The 18,990-nt window shown below is 45.5% G+C and overlaps 2 protein-coding genes across 3 annotated transcripts in view; one reads left to right on the top strand and one right to left on the bottom strand.

Annotated features, from left to right (window-relative positions):
- Nucleotides 1-18,990, top strand: part of WDFY4 (WDFY family member 4) — an 856,906-nt gene that overhangs the window by 678,544 nt on the left and 159,372 nt on the right. The window lies entirely within an intron of this gene.
- On the bottom strand, nucleotides 1,539-18,045 carry LRRC18 (leucine rich repeat containing 18). The gene is made up of 2 exons (XM_086921798.1): nucleotides 17,907-18,045; nucleotides 1,539-2,463 (listed from the first exon to the last, which is right to left on the bottom strand). Exons 1-2 carry the CDS (start codon nucleotides 17,915-17,917, stop codon nucleotides 1,665-1,667), a joined length of 810 nt encoding a protein of 269 aa, XP_086777924.1. The 5' UTR covers nucleotides 17,918-18,045; the 3' UTR covers nucleotides 1,539-1,664.

Here is an 18,990-nt window from a genome sequence, read left to right on the forward strand (position 1 = left end):
GTTCTGGGGAGGGGCAGCGATAACTTTCAGGCAAGCCTTATGGCGAAGAGTGCCCAGAGATGACCTTAAAAAGGAGATCCTCAGAGATAAGACTGAGAGGATAATGTCCCCTAACATTGGTCGAGGTTAATTGGGGGTCAAAGTTTCTTAATGGATTCGAGTTTTTAACATGTTCTTGGGAACTCCAGAACTTCCTTTGGTGATGGTTCTTACATTTGACAAAATGAGAATGTTTTTCAAAGATACCTTTACACCAGTGGACATCACCGGTGCCTGCTTGTAAATGATTGTTATAGGGACCTGAGAAATACCCATTGAAGGTACACAGAATTGAGGAATATTGGGCTGCAAATCTCTGAAGAAGGTGGGTGCACAGTGATGCCTGTGCAAGGTGTCAAGTGAGAGGTGAGTGAGAGCAGGCACTCAGTTGACTCAAGTTCATGAGTTCACAAAAAAACTTGCGTTGAAGATGTATTAGGCTGTAGACCAAGACTACTAACTAACATGTGCATGTGGAGGATCCAGAGTATAGAAGGTGAATCTTCATACATGCCTGAAGAGACTGAGTTCACAGAGGTGCCTCTGAGAAGATTTTTGAGAAATTCTGGTGGGACGTCAAAGGAGCATGTGGTTTGGGATCCTTAGAGATTCCAGGGGTACAATAGTCCCCAGAGAAGTTTCAAGAAGAGGGTCCTCAGAATGCCTCGGGAGAGAACAACTGTAGGTGAGATTTGCCATAAGGGGGTATCCATCAAATGGAGCGTGAATGTGAGCATAGAGATGGATTTCAATGATAGTAATACACAGCCCGAAGGCAAATATCCATGAGGACAATCTTACAAGTTCAAGCTTGAACTAGGGTCTTAAGCTGATAGTTTGGTTGAGAAGTAATCTGATCACCCAGTACAACATTAAACATGGTACGTAACAGGATTTAACAATGGGAACTGTTTAACAACGGAGCAAGTATCTGGGCACCAATTGGAAATACACATGCTGGGCCGCTGTACCAGGAACAGGTTCTAACAAGGTGCACTATTATGCTAGGGCTGCGGCTCACTTGAGATGAAGTCTCTGCAACTGGCAGGTTTTTAATTTAGGTTGTAAGGTTTATTAGAAATGCGTATTGGTGAATTCCTAAAACATTGGTCTGATTGAGTTTAGGGAGGAAATGCGAATGCTTTACTTTAATTTTAATCATCAAACATATTTGCCTCGATGTTGCCAGCAGATAGATATTTAAAGTTAATGATTAAGTGTCTATTGCTTTGAGGAAGAGCATCCACTGTCATTGATGAAAATCACTTGTTGACCTCAATAGGTTATGCTTTGTGTTGCAAATACAACTGAGAACAGAGGGCTTTGTAAGAAGTTAGCACCATGGCTCAGAAAATGAGCCTTTCTCTTGCAGCGTACCCTTCCACACACCAGCACAGCTTCTTTAAACCATCACCTGATCATTGCCAGAAACAAAACTGAGTCTGTATACAAGTGCCTGTGCACAATTCCTAAGCAGTTGACATTCCCATCATGAGAAATCAAAAACAAAAGGTCCACATCTGCCAACCATATCTATTTTTGAAAACAGTATAACCTTAGGGAGAAATTGTTTTGCTCCTAGGGATAGGTCTGATTGATGGACACATCATGAGATCCACCTTTATCTAATCAATCAGATCACCCTTTACCCTCCACTCCTCTTGGTTCTCCTTTGCATTCGAGTTGGGTGTGAGAAAGTTGGCAAAATTGGCTCTCTTTTGGGAGGAGGGTGCCAATATTGCCAACTTGTTTAGCTTGTCCCTCTCGTTCTTAGACTTGGTCTTGCAAGGTTCACATAAATCATTCTCATTGATTAGGTAGAGGGCTTCCACACGCTTGATGGAATCTATGATCTCTTCTTCTCCCTCTCCTTCTGGGAATGGGTTTCGCTTTATGTTGAGCTTCTTCAGCTTGGGGAGCTTTTGCAAGCTGGTTGGGAGGGTTGTCAGAAGGTTGTCGAACAGGCCCACTTCCTGAAGCTCTTGCAATGTACCAATCTTATTGGGAATGGTGTCAAGGGAGTTGAGACCAAGGTTCAGATTACGTAAATTCTTGAGATTAGTGATCTCTAGGGGGAGGTTCTTGCTGGTTATTTTATTGTTTGCTAGGTTGAGGTGAAACAGATTCGGAAGGTTTCCGATGGTCTCTGGAAGCTTCTCAATCTGGTTGCTGTGGAGGTCCAGCCAACGCAGGTTCTGAAACTTTTCAATGTAGTCTGGAATCTTCTTAATCATGTTTCTGCTGAGATCCAGCTCCTCCACTTCGGCCAACTTCAAGATGACCTTAGGAAACGTGGTGATCCCCATCTTACTCAGGTCAAGGCGATGTTTGCCATCAAAAGTAATCTTGATGGAATTCTTAGCAATCTTCAGGGTGATCTTCTTGCCCTTTGGGCCAGTGTTGCGTTTTCCTTTAGCCATTTTCCTATGAAGAGCAAAAGTGAAATGCACTGAAATCTACATGGGATAATGAAATTGACATTATTTAATTGCATGCTTTAGCAAACGTTTTGTGAAACATTGCAGACATAATTGTTTTGAGCTGTAGACCAAGCAGTATTTCTTTACTGCCACAACTCACTATCTGATGTAACAGGTTATGTATTCCACATGGATGATTGTGCCTCTAGCCAATTAACTACAATCCAATAAAACCTTTTGGCAGCATTTGGGACCATAACAATAGTTTCAGTGATTTCCTTCACATTCGATTACTGCTGAGTTAATGTTCACTGGGGTTTTAGTACTCAAGAAGAGGTATGTGTGGTTGCTTTGAATTAACAATTGATGTGTTAATTTGCTATCCAGGAATGTAGCCCTGCCCCCACCTTCTTGAACTATGTACCATTTCCTTTGTGTCCAGGATACCAGGTTGTTTCCCAGTTAACCTCATGCCATTATTCTCAGTATTCTTGCTGAAATCCTTCTCCCACAGTTACACATCCACCTCCCTGAATGTGTCCCCAGTAATACCAGACGTTTGAAGTGGAACTCTATGTAGTCAACTCGGTAAACAACGTTTATCCTGAAACTTTCTCCCCGCAGGGAATCACAACGCGGTTGTTACAACGACCGCGTTGTGATTCCGCATATCATTACTCCGCAAGTCGGAACAACGACTTGCGGGGGGGGGGGGAAAGAGTGTTGGATCTAAAATCCAACACCTTCCCTAGTGTCCGCACAGACTGGACTTGGAATAGTAAATTATACTATTCCAACATCCAGCGCCTCCCCTTCGCAAGTCTTTGTTCCGACTTGCGGAGTAATGGTATGCGGAATCACAATGCGGTCGTTGTAACAGCCGTGTTGTGATTCCCTGCGGGGAGAAAGACTGCGGGGTAAATTTACATATTCAGTCACCTCCCACAACCCTGTCGCCAATGTCCTGCCAGTGCCCCACCCACCCTCCGCAGTGTTATTCATGCTCTATTGCATGCCACTACATTGAATTAGGAAAATTCAATAGCATATAATTTAGGATGGAGGTAATATAATTTCAGTAGAGGCTTAAAGTTACCTTAATTCAAATTGAATTAGGAGTTGATGGTCACTTATTTAATTTAATTTAAATTAATTGATGTAAGGAGTTGGCATAAGGTCAAGGTTGATATTGCTTACCTAATTCAAATTTTTTTAAACAATTACGGATTATGGTTAGGATTGGCATTAGTAATAAATTAAGATTACTTTATATTTAATTTAAATAAAATAAACATATACGAAAGGCTTGAAGTTAGCTATAAATTGAGGTTAAGGTACCTTTTCACTGAAGCGTACAATTAGCTGATATCCTCTGTTATGTTATTTTCTGTCTCTCCTCCCTGCTCCCTCTGTATAGCGCCAAGGAACCTAAAGGTGTTAGTGCGCTTAATAAATTAATTTAACATACCATAACATAACAAGGTTACATATTTAATAAATAAGTAGTACAGATATGGATAGTATTAGGGTTAGAAGATGCTTAATAATGAAATATGAAGGAATTAACATGATTTAGGGCTAGGCGTACAATTAGGTTTAATTAAATAATTTAGCTTGATATAATTTGATCTCATTATTTTCACTCCAAATAACTGTGTGGCTCAGTAGCAGGAAACTCACTCACTCGGTTCACTCTGACAGGCAGCAGTGTCCGAAGTTGTATTTGTTCCCCACCCAATTCCATTCTAGTGCACTCACGAAAACTGTTCATGTGAGTCTTCCACTTTACTCTTGAGGCAAAACATTCTGATCAAGCAGGAAGTGTCCTGAACGGGCGCTTGCGATATTTCCTGTTCAGGCTCTTCGTGACGATAGGCAGGGTTTTTCTATGCTCAACTATTTTATCTAGTGCCAGTTTTTTCATGGGGGTGACTATAAAACCACATCAGCTTCAGTGAAAAGGTGGCCTTTGGACAGCGTCCTGGGCGAAACCAAATGTGGCACAACCTACCACCTGTAGTCGGTGTGTTGGAAATATGGGAGGAGTGGGGGGAAAGGTGAGGGGGATAAGAGAAAAGAGGACAATGAAAAGAAATGCATATAAAATGTGGGCATGGGTGCCAGTGTTTGCAGCAAGGTCAAAGGGAGACTGCTACAGGAAGCTCCTGCACCCCCTCTGGAGGTCAGCGCCCTGTGCGTGAGCCCAGCTCGCCCATGCTAAAGGCTGGGCCTGCTCCTGTGTGCTCTCCCTGTATTGTCACATGGTGAGGCCAATGACTGGTGCAGCACTGATTCCTGGCTGCTTTTGCTAGTAATTTCCACGCTTCTTCACAGGCCTCAGGCTCTAGGGCTCCACATTAACCATTTACAAGAAGAACAGAGATAGGCGCTGGACAATGCGCGGAGTGCTCTCGCATTATCAATTGTACATCAGGCCCGATCGTTGCACTCTCTGCAGCTCATTGCACAGTGCACTCGCTGGCTGTGCACTAAACCTGTACCACGAACACTGCACCCTTTTTTCCACACTGCCCTCATCGTTCAAATTGTACCCACGCTCTAACTTGCTCCTTGCACACTACACCCATATACGCCTTAGCCCTTACTTCTTGCACACTGCATTCACCCCCTGGATACTGCGCCCACACTGGGCACACTACCCTGATTCTTGCACACTGCCCTTGCCGTTGCATAAGGTGCTCCCCTCCTGGACACTGCACCTGTGCCATGCCCACTGCACCCGCACCAGACACACTGCGCCGGAAAACTTTACCAGTCCCTTGCACATTGAGCCTTCATAGATCCTCGATTATCACCCTCTACCTACACACTGAACCTGCTCTATCTGCACTGTCATGCACACCAAATCCAGTCCTTTCGCTTTACACCAACTCCCTGGACTCAGTACCTGCCCCTTCTCTCCGTCGCTGGCTACAGAATAAAACAGAGCAAGCACTCGCAGTTGGGAGGGAGAGAGGGAGGCAAGCACTACCGACTACCATTTTGTGTGTGTAAAAGGCCGCTTTATTGAAACAGGTGCACATCACATTATTACCAAAACTGGCAAACCGCCTTACAAAACTAGAACCTCTCTAAACATCGAGTTACCTGACCCCCTTTTTGTTTTTCTCCCTCCACCCCTACGATCCCACGTGATAATATCCCTCCACCCCGCAACATAACAATATATAACAGCATTATATCCTATGAATATCCAAATTTCTCCCCTACCTCTTAAATCCAAGACCTCACAATACCTACATTCCTGTCTGTCCTATTGCAACTGCAACCAAACTACCCTCTAATGTAACCACCAAACTGTTTACCCCTTTCCCCACTCCCGTTGCCCAAGTCCCCAAACTTAACGCCAAAATACCGAACTCCAGCCAAACTTGGCCAAACTCCGCCACCCAGGGAAAGGTGGATTGCAGGTGAATACACAGCCTCCCCCTTTCCCTGCCCCCCCCCCACTCCGTTCTGTGCCGCGCAGCAGATCAAAACTGAACAAACCAGGCTCCTATTCCCGGCGCACTCCTAACAAACGGGCCAACACCTCCCATAGCTCCAACAGGTACAAGTCCATCCCCATCCTCGAGAGGTGTACCCCATCACCCCTAAACATTTCCGGTGCATCATAGTGAATATCTCTTTGCCAAATCCTCGCAAACTTCAAATGCCGACAGAAACGCACCATTTCCACGTTTATCTTTTTCCGCGCCTTAAATACCGCCTGCGGCCGGCTCGCCCCGCGCCAAAGCCTCCGCAGTACCAGCTCCGTCCACACCACCGAACAACCAGCCCAACTTCTCCGCAATTCTGCCAAATCCCGCCACATCGCCCTCATTAAAACCAGGCCAGTCTCCCGCACCATGTTGTTCTCCCCCAAGTGGAGAACCAAAACATCTGGGCACCGCCTCCCTTGCACCATACCGTTCAACGTAGACATAAGTTCTTTCCAACGCAGAATATCACCCTCTACCTACACACTGAACCTGCTAAATCTGCACTGTCATACACACCAAATCCAGTCCTTTCGCTTTACACCAACTCCCTGGACTCAGTACCTGCCCCTTCTCTCCGTCGCTGGCTACAGAATAAAGCAGAGTAAGCACTCGCAGTTTTCCACAGCACTGCACAGCCTCAACTCCAGCCGCAGCCGGTAGTGGGAGTACCTGCCAGGCGGTGACGTGGGGAGGGGAGGGGAGGGGCAGGGTGGGTTGGTAGTAATGTATGGATTACGGACTTTTACAGGTAAGTAAACATATAAATAAACAAAACGAATTTCGTTGCGCAACGAAATTCGTTTTATTTATTTATATGTTTACTTACCTGTTAAGGTCCGTAATCCATACATTCCTACCCCCCACCCTGCCCCTCCCCACGTCAGCGCCCGGCAGGTACTCCCCCTACCGGCCTCGGCTGCTCAACTCACACTCCTGCAGTGCTTAATTTCTGAGCTGGTGCCCAAATCTCTGTTCAGAAGCCAGTGGCCGGTGCAATTATGCGTGGTGCCCTGACTACCAAGTCTGGTAGCCTTTAACACCTTAGCTGCGTGTAAACATCCCTCCCCAGTGCTGCGCTGTCCATTGGAACCAGTGCTGAATGGACGTCCAATGGTCGTGCGCAGCACTGGGGAGGTAGCGCTGCTGACGACCGTTGGCCGTCAGCAGCACTTAAGGGGTTAATCCGCTACCAGCCCTTTATCTCCCTTGTGCAGGTTGTTGCTGTCTCCCATTGTGACATCTTTATCTTCCTCCTTCTTTCCCGTTTGTGTGTTTTACCTCTCTTGCACTCCAAAAATATTTGATCAGGACAAATGTGTGGCGGTGCCCAGTAGTGGCCGGTCTCAAACCAAAGTAATGGGGCGAGGTGGGAACGAGACGACGAGATAAAACAACACAAAGAAAGTAACTTACCTGCTGCATCGCCACTCTTCCTCGCCTCTCTGGCTCCAGTGCAGGCACAGGCTCCCAGACTCCTCTGCACCCAATGTAGGCGCTGCTCTCATGCTGCTGATAGCATCAGGATTGGCCTGAGCGCCCTCGATTGCACTCCCAAAGAGACTGGGAGCCTGTGCCTGCTGTCTCCAACCCCGGTACAAAAGGGGGTGGCGATGGATTAAACCCAGATCTTTTGACTGGGTGCGAGTGTTTGATTGATTCAGATGCTCCGTCCATCACCACCCCTTTTTGTACTGCTGTCTCCAACCCGGCATCACACTTCAGGGTGGAGACTGCTCAGTGCTCTTCGGTAAGTGCTCTTAAGTCACCCAGCAAAACCAACATGCACACTGATAACAGTGCCCACCACTCCCCCTCCGTGACAGCCATCGCAATAGCCCTGCCTCCGAAGACCTGGCCCTCAGAGAAAAAAGAAAAAGATTTTTTTTTTTTGATAATAAACATGTTTATTATCGTTTTATTTTTCACGATTTGGGGCTGCTGCCAGGAGGGGACACTCCTCCGCCATAGCGAAGGATCAGCCTCTGCTGATCCCTAGACATAAGTGCTGGTGCCCCCCACTGGCAACCATTGGCTCAAATTAAGCACTGCTGACTCGGGTCGTCGTTACGGGGGGCCTGGTAAAATATGTGATTGCATCTGACAAAATCGCCCTTCTCAGAGTCAGAATTTATTGGGTGTAATAGATACCTCCTAATTATGAATTTTGGGGGAAATACACTCCCTTTGGGCAAACTGCCTAATACCACATCTTGGCTACTACATCCACTCAAGAACAATGATCTCCCGACCCTGTTAAGCCTACAACAAACCGGCCTTGTTCCTTATGCCTCACACTGTTTAGCACTGCTACCCATAATAACCTCAGTTGCTATGCTTCTCTACACTTCTTGATCATATGCATGCGCCTGTGCTTATGTGCTTTTATGCATGCCTAACGGTATGAGCCCTTCCCCATTACACTAACCTGCATTGATGAGCTGCTAGGTTATTACTGTCCGATGTCCCTACATTACCCATGACCATTTGAGTCTCTCGCAATAGCGGGTCCTCTCGTGATACTCAATGTTCTGTCGTCACCAGTTTTACATTGTACCAACATAACAGTTTTGCTCACATTGTTTGAAATTGTTCAGCAATATTGTTTGGTGATATTGCCTATGATAACCTCTGTGTGCTTTGTTCACTATGCCTTTGTGCATGTTCATGTGCCTCTATGTTTTTGTGTTCTAAACATATGCCTATGATTGCTTTAGCGCATTGCTCCACCCTCATTATGCTACCAAGTATTGTTGCACTGCTGCAGTATTACTACCCTTCCCTGCTTCCCTTTCGCTTGTGATAGTAACCACACACAAATAGTTCTTCTACACCTTGGGTCTCCCTACAGGGTTACTTACATATGTTACTTTTTCTACTGTTTTCTCCTAGTTCTCTCTCATTAGAATATATCACGTCAAAGATGATTTTGTTATGAGTGAATAATGTGTCTACAATGAGATAGAGTTCTCTTGCCACTGTTTTTCTAGATAGGGTGAGTAAATGCGGCTCGGGTGCATTTCGAGGAATGGATCGGGCGACTTAGGTTTTCATGTTTCATTTTGTTTAAGTTTTCTCTCTTACTATTTCTTCACCCTTTGCTTCTCTCTCCCCTTTACAACTCACCTCAGCCCCACTTACCCCCCTGGTAGCCCTGAGCATCACGATCCCCTAAGCAGGTCTTCAAGGCATGTTTTATACCCGCCACTTACTACTTTTGGTATTCACAGAGTGCACATACTACTTTTGGTTAAACTTACTACTTTTGGTTAAACTTACTACTTTTGGTATTCGCAGAAGGCATTTAGTAGTAGTAAAGTTAGTTTACTACTACTAAATGCCTTCTGCGAATACCAAAAGTAGTAAGTTTAACCAAAAGTAGTAAGTGCCTTCCTTGAGTACCAAAAGTAGTAAGTGCCTTCTGTGAATACCAAAAGTAGTAAGTGCCTTCTGTGAATACCAAAAGTAGTAAGTTTAGGATTTTGGCTCAGATTAGTTCTGGGAATCGGGCCCGGAGTCATCATCTTATTCGCAAACAAATCTGGGATATCCGTTCTCTCCCATACACCTGACCATCAAGGACGATGGTTAATCACACGGATGCTAAGGAAAAACAGGGAGATTGCAATAATGAATACCTATGCTCCTAACGATAATTCAGTCACCGTTTGGCAGGACCTGGATAAACACCTTTCAGTAATCCCAGATGTTGGCTTCGTAGTAGGTGGAGGACATCAACCTTCCAATGGACGGTGTCCTAGATAGAATCTCCTCACACAAATTCATGGCAGCAGGTTTCACAAACAGATAAAACTATGATGCTGCACCCATATGAGCTCCCCATTCAGACGCTGCAATTACACATTGAGCAGGGGCATGACACTCAACTGCTAACCTATGCACCGAAAGAGTCAGAGACAGTTGTGGGACACCCCTTTGGCAGGTTTTGCATCGAGATCCAGCAAAAAAAGAGCCCTTTGGAGGTCTAGTGATCAAGAATTTTCAATGACCCCCAATAGCCCTCAACTAGTAGGTTGCAGTGTCTATGCGGTTAACTCTTTCCTGTAACTCTAACTGCAGGGTGCCTGAGACCCAATGCACCTTCACTACTCCAAAAAATCCTGCATTCCAACTGCGGAGTTCAAAGTATGAATTTGTTAACTTGCCCGGTGTCTAAACACATCCCGAGTTTAGATATTTGAAGGTGTTCTCATACGTGATGACGAAGAAAAAGGAGACTTGGTGAAAAAATAAAATTGCACAAGATCACACAAGTTGGTGAGACATGGGAGCCAGATTTGAAACCAGGATTTTGAGTTTCACATTATGCTCTTCAACCGCCAAATGGGTATCAATCAATCAATCAAGGCATTTGTATAGCGCGCTACTCACCCGGAGGGTCTCAAGGCGCTGGGGGGGGGGGGGGGGGGGGGGAGGCTCCTTTTTAATATCCAAGGTGTGTGATGTTTTTACATTTATGGGGGCTCGAGGATAGAGCATGGATCTGGCCAGCCACGTGGAAGCTCTGCCCTATTGGCCTCAAGCTGAGTCAGAGACAGGCACCTGGCTAGAACTTTCAGTGCCCCTCCCACTTCAGAGAAAAAGCCCAATACGTCCTATGGCTTTTGAGAAGGCACGAGCATTACACCTGTCTGGTTGGCTCGAGTCGAGTGTAACAAGAAATCTGCACCACTCCAGAGCCTGCACAAGGTGTCATTTCAAAGGCGGCTGTGACTCACTCTTTTCCATCGCTCCCACTTTTTCAGAATGCAGAGACCTGATGGCTGGTTCACAAGTTAAAGGACGACACTCCGTGTCCCATCACGCTAGGAAGACACACAATTCCCCATCACGCCTCTCCGGCCCAGCCTGGTCCTCCCTCTTGCCTCGCGAGGTCGTGGGATCTTGCCACTAACCCATGGGGCCACAGGATAATTAATACCTTTTCCCCGGTAATTTCATGTGGCCTCCTGGAGCGCGAGTCACCGATGTATGTGCTACGTCACCGATTAACACTGCCACGCGGCCCTGCTCGAGGGATGTGAGAACTGAAGAGTAGTCATAGTGGGAGACGAAGGAGCTGTGCTGAAAGAAGGGACACACCACATTCCATACCCCGTGGCCTCTAAACTGGCCGACCCTACGCCCATGTGTTTCGAAGCCGCATCTTGAACCGCCAGGTGCTTTCCTGATTCTGCACAATACCCGGGACTTTAGGTGGGCCGGGTCCTGTCGGTGCTGAGCACCCCCGTTCTAAAAAGCAGGTGCTGAAACGGGCCCCTGCCGGGCTCTCATTTTTGGCCTCACCCTCGGAGAGAAAAAAAACAGCTTACATCTGCAGCAGAACCACCTTTCACTGGGATATAACTTCAAAGAAACTGGTTATAGTTCTTTCAGTCTCATCATTTTAGAACTGCAGCATTTTCAATATTCTATACAACGAAGCACTAGTTGTTGCTTTTTTTGTTATCTTCTGCAACTAACAGACATTGACAAAGCCAATAGTCCTGGCTTATTGTAGGTGCAATGTTACTTGTTGTATTACATACCTGGTCCTGGATGCAATGACAAGCAGCAAAATGCCATTCATGCGGCAGACTCTTCTAAGCGCAGATTTTTAGCTTATGTGGTTTTAAGCCACGCCCTTTATTACAGCAGCAACGCCCCTTTGAGACCCCCCCCCCCCCTCCCAGTTTTTTCATCCCCCCCGAAAGCACTGACAATACCAAAGCTACCCCTAGTAGCCTTGTGCTTGGCACTGACACGAAGAGTTACTCACCGTCAAGCTCCCAAACTGTTACCAGGCAACGAAAATGGCAGGTCCCTGAAGATCCCGAGTCCGATAGAAACCACAACCAGGAGACCTCCCACTATCCAGGCCTTCCTGTGATGAAGGGTGGCCGACAATGCCGCTGTCTGCGGGTGTCTGGTTTAAGGGGGTGTCGAAGGGGAACCGGCTTAAGCTCCTGTGTTTAAGATATTACTGCGCCCACCCCCTTCCCCCGCCGGGCTGATCAGTGTTGCCAAAGCCTGAGAGCCAAAGTGGTCTTTGTGACGTCACTGCTCAGGCAGGGCCTGACACAGGCAAGGGAGCAGGACAGGCCAGAGCATCCCGGGACCCCGCAGAGAGAACAGGCACACACAGGAAGAAACCGTGCCTCGCCAGGCAATGCAGTCTCTGGCGACAGGCCCTAACATAACAAAACCGAGCATTCCTAGGCACCCGCAGGAGTGGGGACAGTGAGGAAACCATCCCTCGCAAGGCTCAGGACCTAATTCAGTGAGAAAACTATCTATGAGACCCTTGGGGTGGAAGGCCCTCAGCACCGGAAGAGGTCAGCACACAGCATCCTCATGACAAGACACAGAGAGGAAGCCACAACTGAGCACACTACGCTTGAATGTGTAGCAGGGAGGCCTGTCCTGGGCAGACGTAGCTCGGAAGAGCTGGGATGTGAGGACAGGAAAAGCTCGGACATGAGGGCAGGAGAAGGTATTTCGGTCTCGCCTCGAGAAGACACATTAAGAACACTAGGGGACGCTGAGTGGCAGGGGAGGAGAAGACCGAGTGTACCCGCAAAAGAAGGCAGGGATTTAACCCGGGAAAATCAGGGTTTGAGGACCAGAGATGATAAGGTGTAAAGGCACGAAAAACTAAACATGTGTTATAGGTAGGGCCATTAGAGTTACGCAGCAAGAAGGAACAGATTAAGCAATTGACTAAATTATGTGGCAAGGAAAAGGCAAATTATTTGGCCTAAAGCAGCATATTTTGTGGCAGAACCGCTGCACTATTTATTCATTTTACACATTAAACATTGCACAAAAGTTTCATCTCAGGATCAGTTAAACACCTAAAAGCAATCACAACTGAAAGGCAACCAATAAACCTTTGCTTTGTTTCCGTCATTGAATGGCAACACTTGTTGCAGCCTTTTTAGTAACTTTAGTTGCATTTAAGTAAAACATTACATTCTGCAAATTATGCAGCAAATGAGGGATTATGTGGCAAACATGACAGATCCAGAATTATGCAGAAAATGCCACGGCCGAAAAATTGCATAATGCTAGCAGGCCAGGTCGTAGGGCTTCTATTCCTGCAAAGCAGCAGCACCTGTCTGAATGTCAGCACATGGGAACAGGCAGGCGTGAGGAGGTGTTGTCCCATCTTCCCTCTTCCAAACTAGAGCTAACTTTTGACTTATGGAATCTCCATTCGGGGTGTGTTTACCATAAATGTGAGAAATGTCCAACGTATGGAGCCTTGTCCTCGTCTCGGAGGGCACCACCCCATAGGGCATAAGTTAATACCTTTCCTGTGCACACTTAATAGCTTGTACACAAGTATTTTAGAGTTTTTCTACCTTTGTCAATGGATTTTTTGGGCACATCTTCAATGGATTTTTTGGGCACATCTAGCTTCATGAATCTCCACCCATAGGAATGTTGTTCCATTTGGCCTCGAACTTGACATTTCCTAACTATTGAAGCTATTCACTATTCAGTCACTAGGATTCTATTTTACTGTACACCACCTACCAGACCATTTTTTAAAATTAATTTGTTTTCCTGATCTGCACAGGTTGTTGACAACAATGATTCCCTATCAAATCTTATGTACATTTCATGAGCTATGGTGATATGGCAGTCGATAGGTGGGTGGATTTGGGAGATGGGCCCTCCCGAGTTGTCTTCTGTCTGTTGATGGTGACATGTGTCAATGAGACTGGGAGGTTAGGAAAGATCGACGATGCATGGTTGAGTGAAGAGGTGGGCAAGCGAATGGAAGCTTGAGCCAGATGCTGGGCTCTAGCCCAGCTCGAGGCGCTCTTGGATCTTTGAGCCCAAAACTCTTATGATGCCAGACTTTTTCTTCACTGGTAATAAGCATAGTAATTTGTGTATTCTCAAGGCCCTTTACTTAATTCATATATGTGATCATGTAGGTTATTTGTTTTATACCCTACCATCCCTTCTTGTAAAGCGTCTGATACCCACTAGAGTCATGTTTGCACTATACAAAACTTTATAAAATAAATAAATAAATAAATAAATTTAGCATTTTTGTTTTCTGGAGTTTTATATAGCGCAAACTTGGCCCGAGAATATAGAGTATCAGAGCACTGTACATTAGCACCAGTTGCATAACACAAGGACACGTTCCTTTTTGTTGGGCACAGGGAGATTAAGTGATTTGCCCAGAATCACAGGATGCTGAGCGTCATTGCCGAGACACAAACGCAATTCCCCAGATTTGAGGCCGACCGCCCTAGCCGTTAGACCACATCCTCTCCTCCCATTTGAATTAAAAAGGAAAGACAGTGAAACCAGAAAAACGGTAATGAATCCAGGCTTGTACACTCAAACAAACTGTGTGATCTTAGGCAATTATTTGATTTCACCATTCCCCCTCTTTCTTCATTACTGCATATCAAAGCACCTTCAAATACTTGTTTTCAGAGTACGAGCTGCACAAGCACATTGTGTCAATCTATCTATAAGACTATGGCCACATATAGGATGCACATGACCACTAACTTACCTGTTAGTTCACTAATGGCAGTGTCACCAGGACGAGGATGGGCATAGTTCTAAGTTCATGTTTAAAAGCTATCCCTTTTCATATGTACCTCTCACTGCAGTGATTAAATGTGACCTATTAATGTCAAAGCTCGTGCTTGTTCAAGAAATGCACTCGGCTTGTGCATGGCTTGTTAGAACTGAGCTTGACCATTGGCTCGGATCTGGCTCGGCTCTGTGGTAATTTCTTAGCTCGCCCACGTCTAGCTAAGATGGTGGCCGGTAGTGGTAGCCTTCATAAATACCTTTCAACACAATATTGGATGCAAATACATTTGTAACTATTTTTGTTTTTATTCCAACTTTTGTAGAGAAAATCGCTAATGTTTATTTTCATTGATTACCAGCATCATCGAATCAGTTAGTACAGACCTTTCATAGGATAATTGGAGGGATCTGCAAATTTCGTGGCGAGGATGTGGCCTTGCGGACATGCTGCTGACTTTGGAGCTGGAGAACCAGGTTCATCCTATGATTCAGGGCAAATCACTTAATATCCCCATGCCTACCAAAAAATGAATATGTCCTTGTGTAACATAACTGGTGCTCATGTAAAAGGCTCCAATACTTTTGGGTCGAGTTTGCGCTATATTAAAAAAAAACGCAAAAAGTTTGAGTACTTCAACAGTTTTAGGTTACTTGTGGTACTGATATATTTCGTCTATTCAAGTCACTCATTCGATCATTGAGGAGTGTAAAGCAAACCACAGTGAATCATTGTATCGTCTACCAGTCGTGCAATGCATGCATACGAAACTTAAATATCTCTGACACAACTTTACATTTTCAGAATTCCTCCAAGGGCTGCATATGCACACTACATCTAAAGCGCCATCGAACTCAAAGTCTGACTATATATTGAAAATAGAGATTGATAACATCTAACCAGGTGCCCAGGGGGCACGATCTGGTAGCAAGTTAATGCAGGCTAAGTAAGTTTGAGATGTGCTTTATTCTCTCCTAAACCACATCCAAAGACACTTGGGAAACATACATTCCCATGTGATGTTAAAAAAGGGAAACACTTTCTGGCTGAAAGAGGAGAAATAGTGGTCCTAATATGTCCCCTTCGGGAATTGGCTGTTGGGTAGGCCTCCTGACATCAATGGGCGACTTTATCTAAAAATAACAAGTTCCTCCTAAACTGGGAAACTAGAGAGAGCTAGGGGCAGGAAGCAACAGCCTTTCTGGCTTTTACAAACCTATAATTTAGGAGTGGTCTGTCGATTTACCCATAAATGCCTCAGGCCTAGTTTGGGCAAAGCACAATCAAATGATTGGCTCATTGGTGACTGTCGCACAGTGAAGAGCCAAGAATAGGCTAGGGAGAGGCATTGGAGGAAGTAAGTGAGAGGCCTCATAACACAGGCTAAAAGACAGGAAACCAGAAGAGCCAGTTAGCACACATTAGGCCTCCTGGTTTTGATGGCCTCCTTCAGTCACATGGTTCCCAGAAAAACAATGAGGTGGAAAATATCCTGAGCATAAGGACCTCCTTATCTGCTTGCTTAGTGATAAACCGTGGAAAGGGAAAACAAACAAAAAAAATGTGTTGACCTGTCTTTTACCTTGATTAGTTATTATGTGTTGAGTTTGTTGTCTGGGGTTGTTAAGGATTGCTCCTTTAAGGTAATGTTTTGTTTTAGATTGGGGTTGCAATACTGTATTTCTGTACAATTAAGAAGTGCAAGTTAATGTTCTGCATATGACCAAGAAATAGCATCAAAGTGACAGCTAATTTCAGGCTTTTCTGGCACCAGTGATTTTTAGGTTTGCTCTGGGTAGCATAGGGTGCACTAAATATTCATCTCGGAGTGCCAGGGGTGATCAGGTTGGTTAGAAACAGGTCAGAGCAGACACAGCTCAAAAGAGTCCACATCTCCAGAATTTGGCACAGATATCGTTTGGGGGTCAACACTTACGGCCACATGCATCAACCTATTTAGGAAGTGCAAACGGTGCGAATCGGTAAATTCGGCCGTTTGCGATTCCTAAATAGGTTTTTTGAATGCATCAAACATTTTTGGAAAAATCGCTATTTTTAGCGAATTCCAAAAATGCGATTGCTTTTAAGGAATCACAAATTTGAGATTCCTTAAAAGCAATACATGATTACTTTTAAAATTGCGAATTCGCAATTAGGGGGTGCAATTTACCACAAGGGTGAACCTCGTGGTAATTTGCGAAAATGTATTAAAATGCTCAAAATTGCATTTTAAAACACTGTCATGTTACAGACACAGATGTCCTTAGGACATGTGTGTGTGAAACATGCACGTCAAAATACATTTCAGGGGTGCATGGAATGCATTAACATTTTGCGAATCGCTAATTGAAATTCGCAAAATGTCAATGCCTTCCCATTGAATCCTATGGGCCTTTTGGGAATTGCGAAATTGCAAATTAGAATTCGCATAATATTTGCGATTCAGTAAAAATTGCGATTTTTACAGAATCGCAAATATTATGCGATTTAAATCATGCATCACATTTTGCGATTCCTTATTTGTGATTCCCTAAAAATCGCAAATAAGGAATCGCAAAACCGGACTTTGATGCATGTGGCCGTTAGTCCTTTGCCACTTTTTTTTAAAGAGCAGGTAATTATTTAATATCATAAGAAACACCATGCTCCAGTCCTAGGATTGTCTTGACCAACTCAGTACATTTTGGGCGTTGCAATTGTACATTACATCAATTTAGCCAATTAGGATAAAGCTCTAGATGACAGTAAGGCCTGGGCATGACATTTCGCTCGGCTTGCAGAGTTTTCCCCACTCTGTGCTTTGTGTAGCGCACGGAGTTCCGGAAAACTCTGCGCCACGTAGCGGAGTTTTCTCTTCACTCGCGCTCATCAATGTCAAGTTTGCAAGCCGTAGCGAAGAAAATCTTACTTCAGACCACCTCCGGGCGAGATTTCTCAATGCAGGTGGTCGCGGATGTCCGCTACCACTCCCGTTGAGAAAGCTTCCATTCCCTTTGAGGAAGCTGCTGCTCGAGTGCAATATCTACTCGAGCGGCAGAAAGAAGCAGCGCCCTCTTGCACTGCAGATGGCGCAGTTTGCACTGATTTTCTAATGTGGGAAAAACACTTGGAGCTAAAAATCTGATTGAACGGCACGACCCACGCACTCCGTCACTGCAGAACTTTTTATAGTGTGGTGGAGTTTTAGGGTCGAGCTCCGCCCAGGCCTAATTACAATAGTTTGCAGACTGGAACATTTATTTGAATCTTGTATCGTCGTTAACGGAGTTATCCGGTGATAACATTTCTTTCTATGCACACACTGCCATCGAAGAAATTAGATTTTGGAAGAGTCTACAGCAAGGTAGCTGTAATGGTAACTGTTTTGTTGGTCTGACTTACTTATTGGCCATGATGATTGGGAGGATCTTGTCGTTCTGGAACCTGCCTGTGGTAAACGAGGGCAGCTCTTAGGTCTGTCCTGCGGCAGCTCTGTGGGTTGTGCTAGGGCAGCAACGCTCTCGCATGTCAGGATTCTTGAGGTCTTATGTCTGGCTCTGTTCCCCACGCCATTTTGTCCTGTTGTCTGAGCCCTCAGCGTTCTGTTGAGAATGAAAACTCTTTGGAAGCTCATAGGGTCCTAGAAAGAGAAAAAAAAATGAAGTGATTAAGTACAAATGACCACATAGAGTATGCACCCTCTAGGAATCTGTCTCCTACTGTCTGTACCTCTTAGAATACTGCCAGGGAGTCCCACGTCTGAACCCTGAGCTTGAGTATCAGATCATTCAGCACACAGGTTGTGCTATGTGTCTGTCAACATCCAGATGGTTTGCCCTAGTAGCAGATGTTCAAGAGAATACTACATTATTCATGCCCTATATATTGCCATCAGCCTGTACACTGTGTGTAAAGGACAGCTGTCCTAGCCTCTCACAGTCCCAGTTTTAAGAGTGGCTGTCAGATCTTCATACACAGTCTGTGCTTCAAGAGCAGCTGTCAGAGCTGCGCTCACAATCTCTGTCTCAAGGACAGCTGTCCGATCTTCCTACACCCGGTGTACCTCAAGAGCAGCTGTCAGATCCACGCACACAATCTGTGTCTCAAGGGTAGCAATCCGATCTTCCCACACACTCTGCACCCCAAGGCCGGCTGTCAGAGCCAAACATGTAATCTCTGTCCCAAGGGCAGCTGTCAGAGCCGCACACACAATCTCTGTCTCAAGGGCAGCTGTCAGAGCCGCACATCAAATATCTGTCTCAAGGGCAGCTGTCAGAGCCGCGCTCACAATCTCTGTTTCAAGGGCAGCTGTCAGAGCCGCACACACAATCTCTGTCTCAAGGGCAGCTGTCAGAGCCGCACACACCATCTCTGTCTCAAGAGCCGCTGTCAGAGCTGCACACACAATCTCTGTTTCAAGGGCAGCTGTCAGAGCTGCACACACAATCTCTGTTTCAAAGGCAGTTTTCTCATCTTCCTACACACT

The sequence above is a fragment of the Lissotriton vulgaris genome, chromosome 5 (assembly GCF_964263255.1).
Source record: "Lissotriton vulgaris chromosome 5, aLisVul1.2, whole genome shotgun sequence".
NCBI classification, from domain to species: domain Eukaryota; kingdom Metazoa; phylum Chordata; class Amphibia; order Caudata; family Salamandridae; genus Lissotriton; species Lissotriton vulgaris.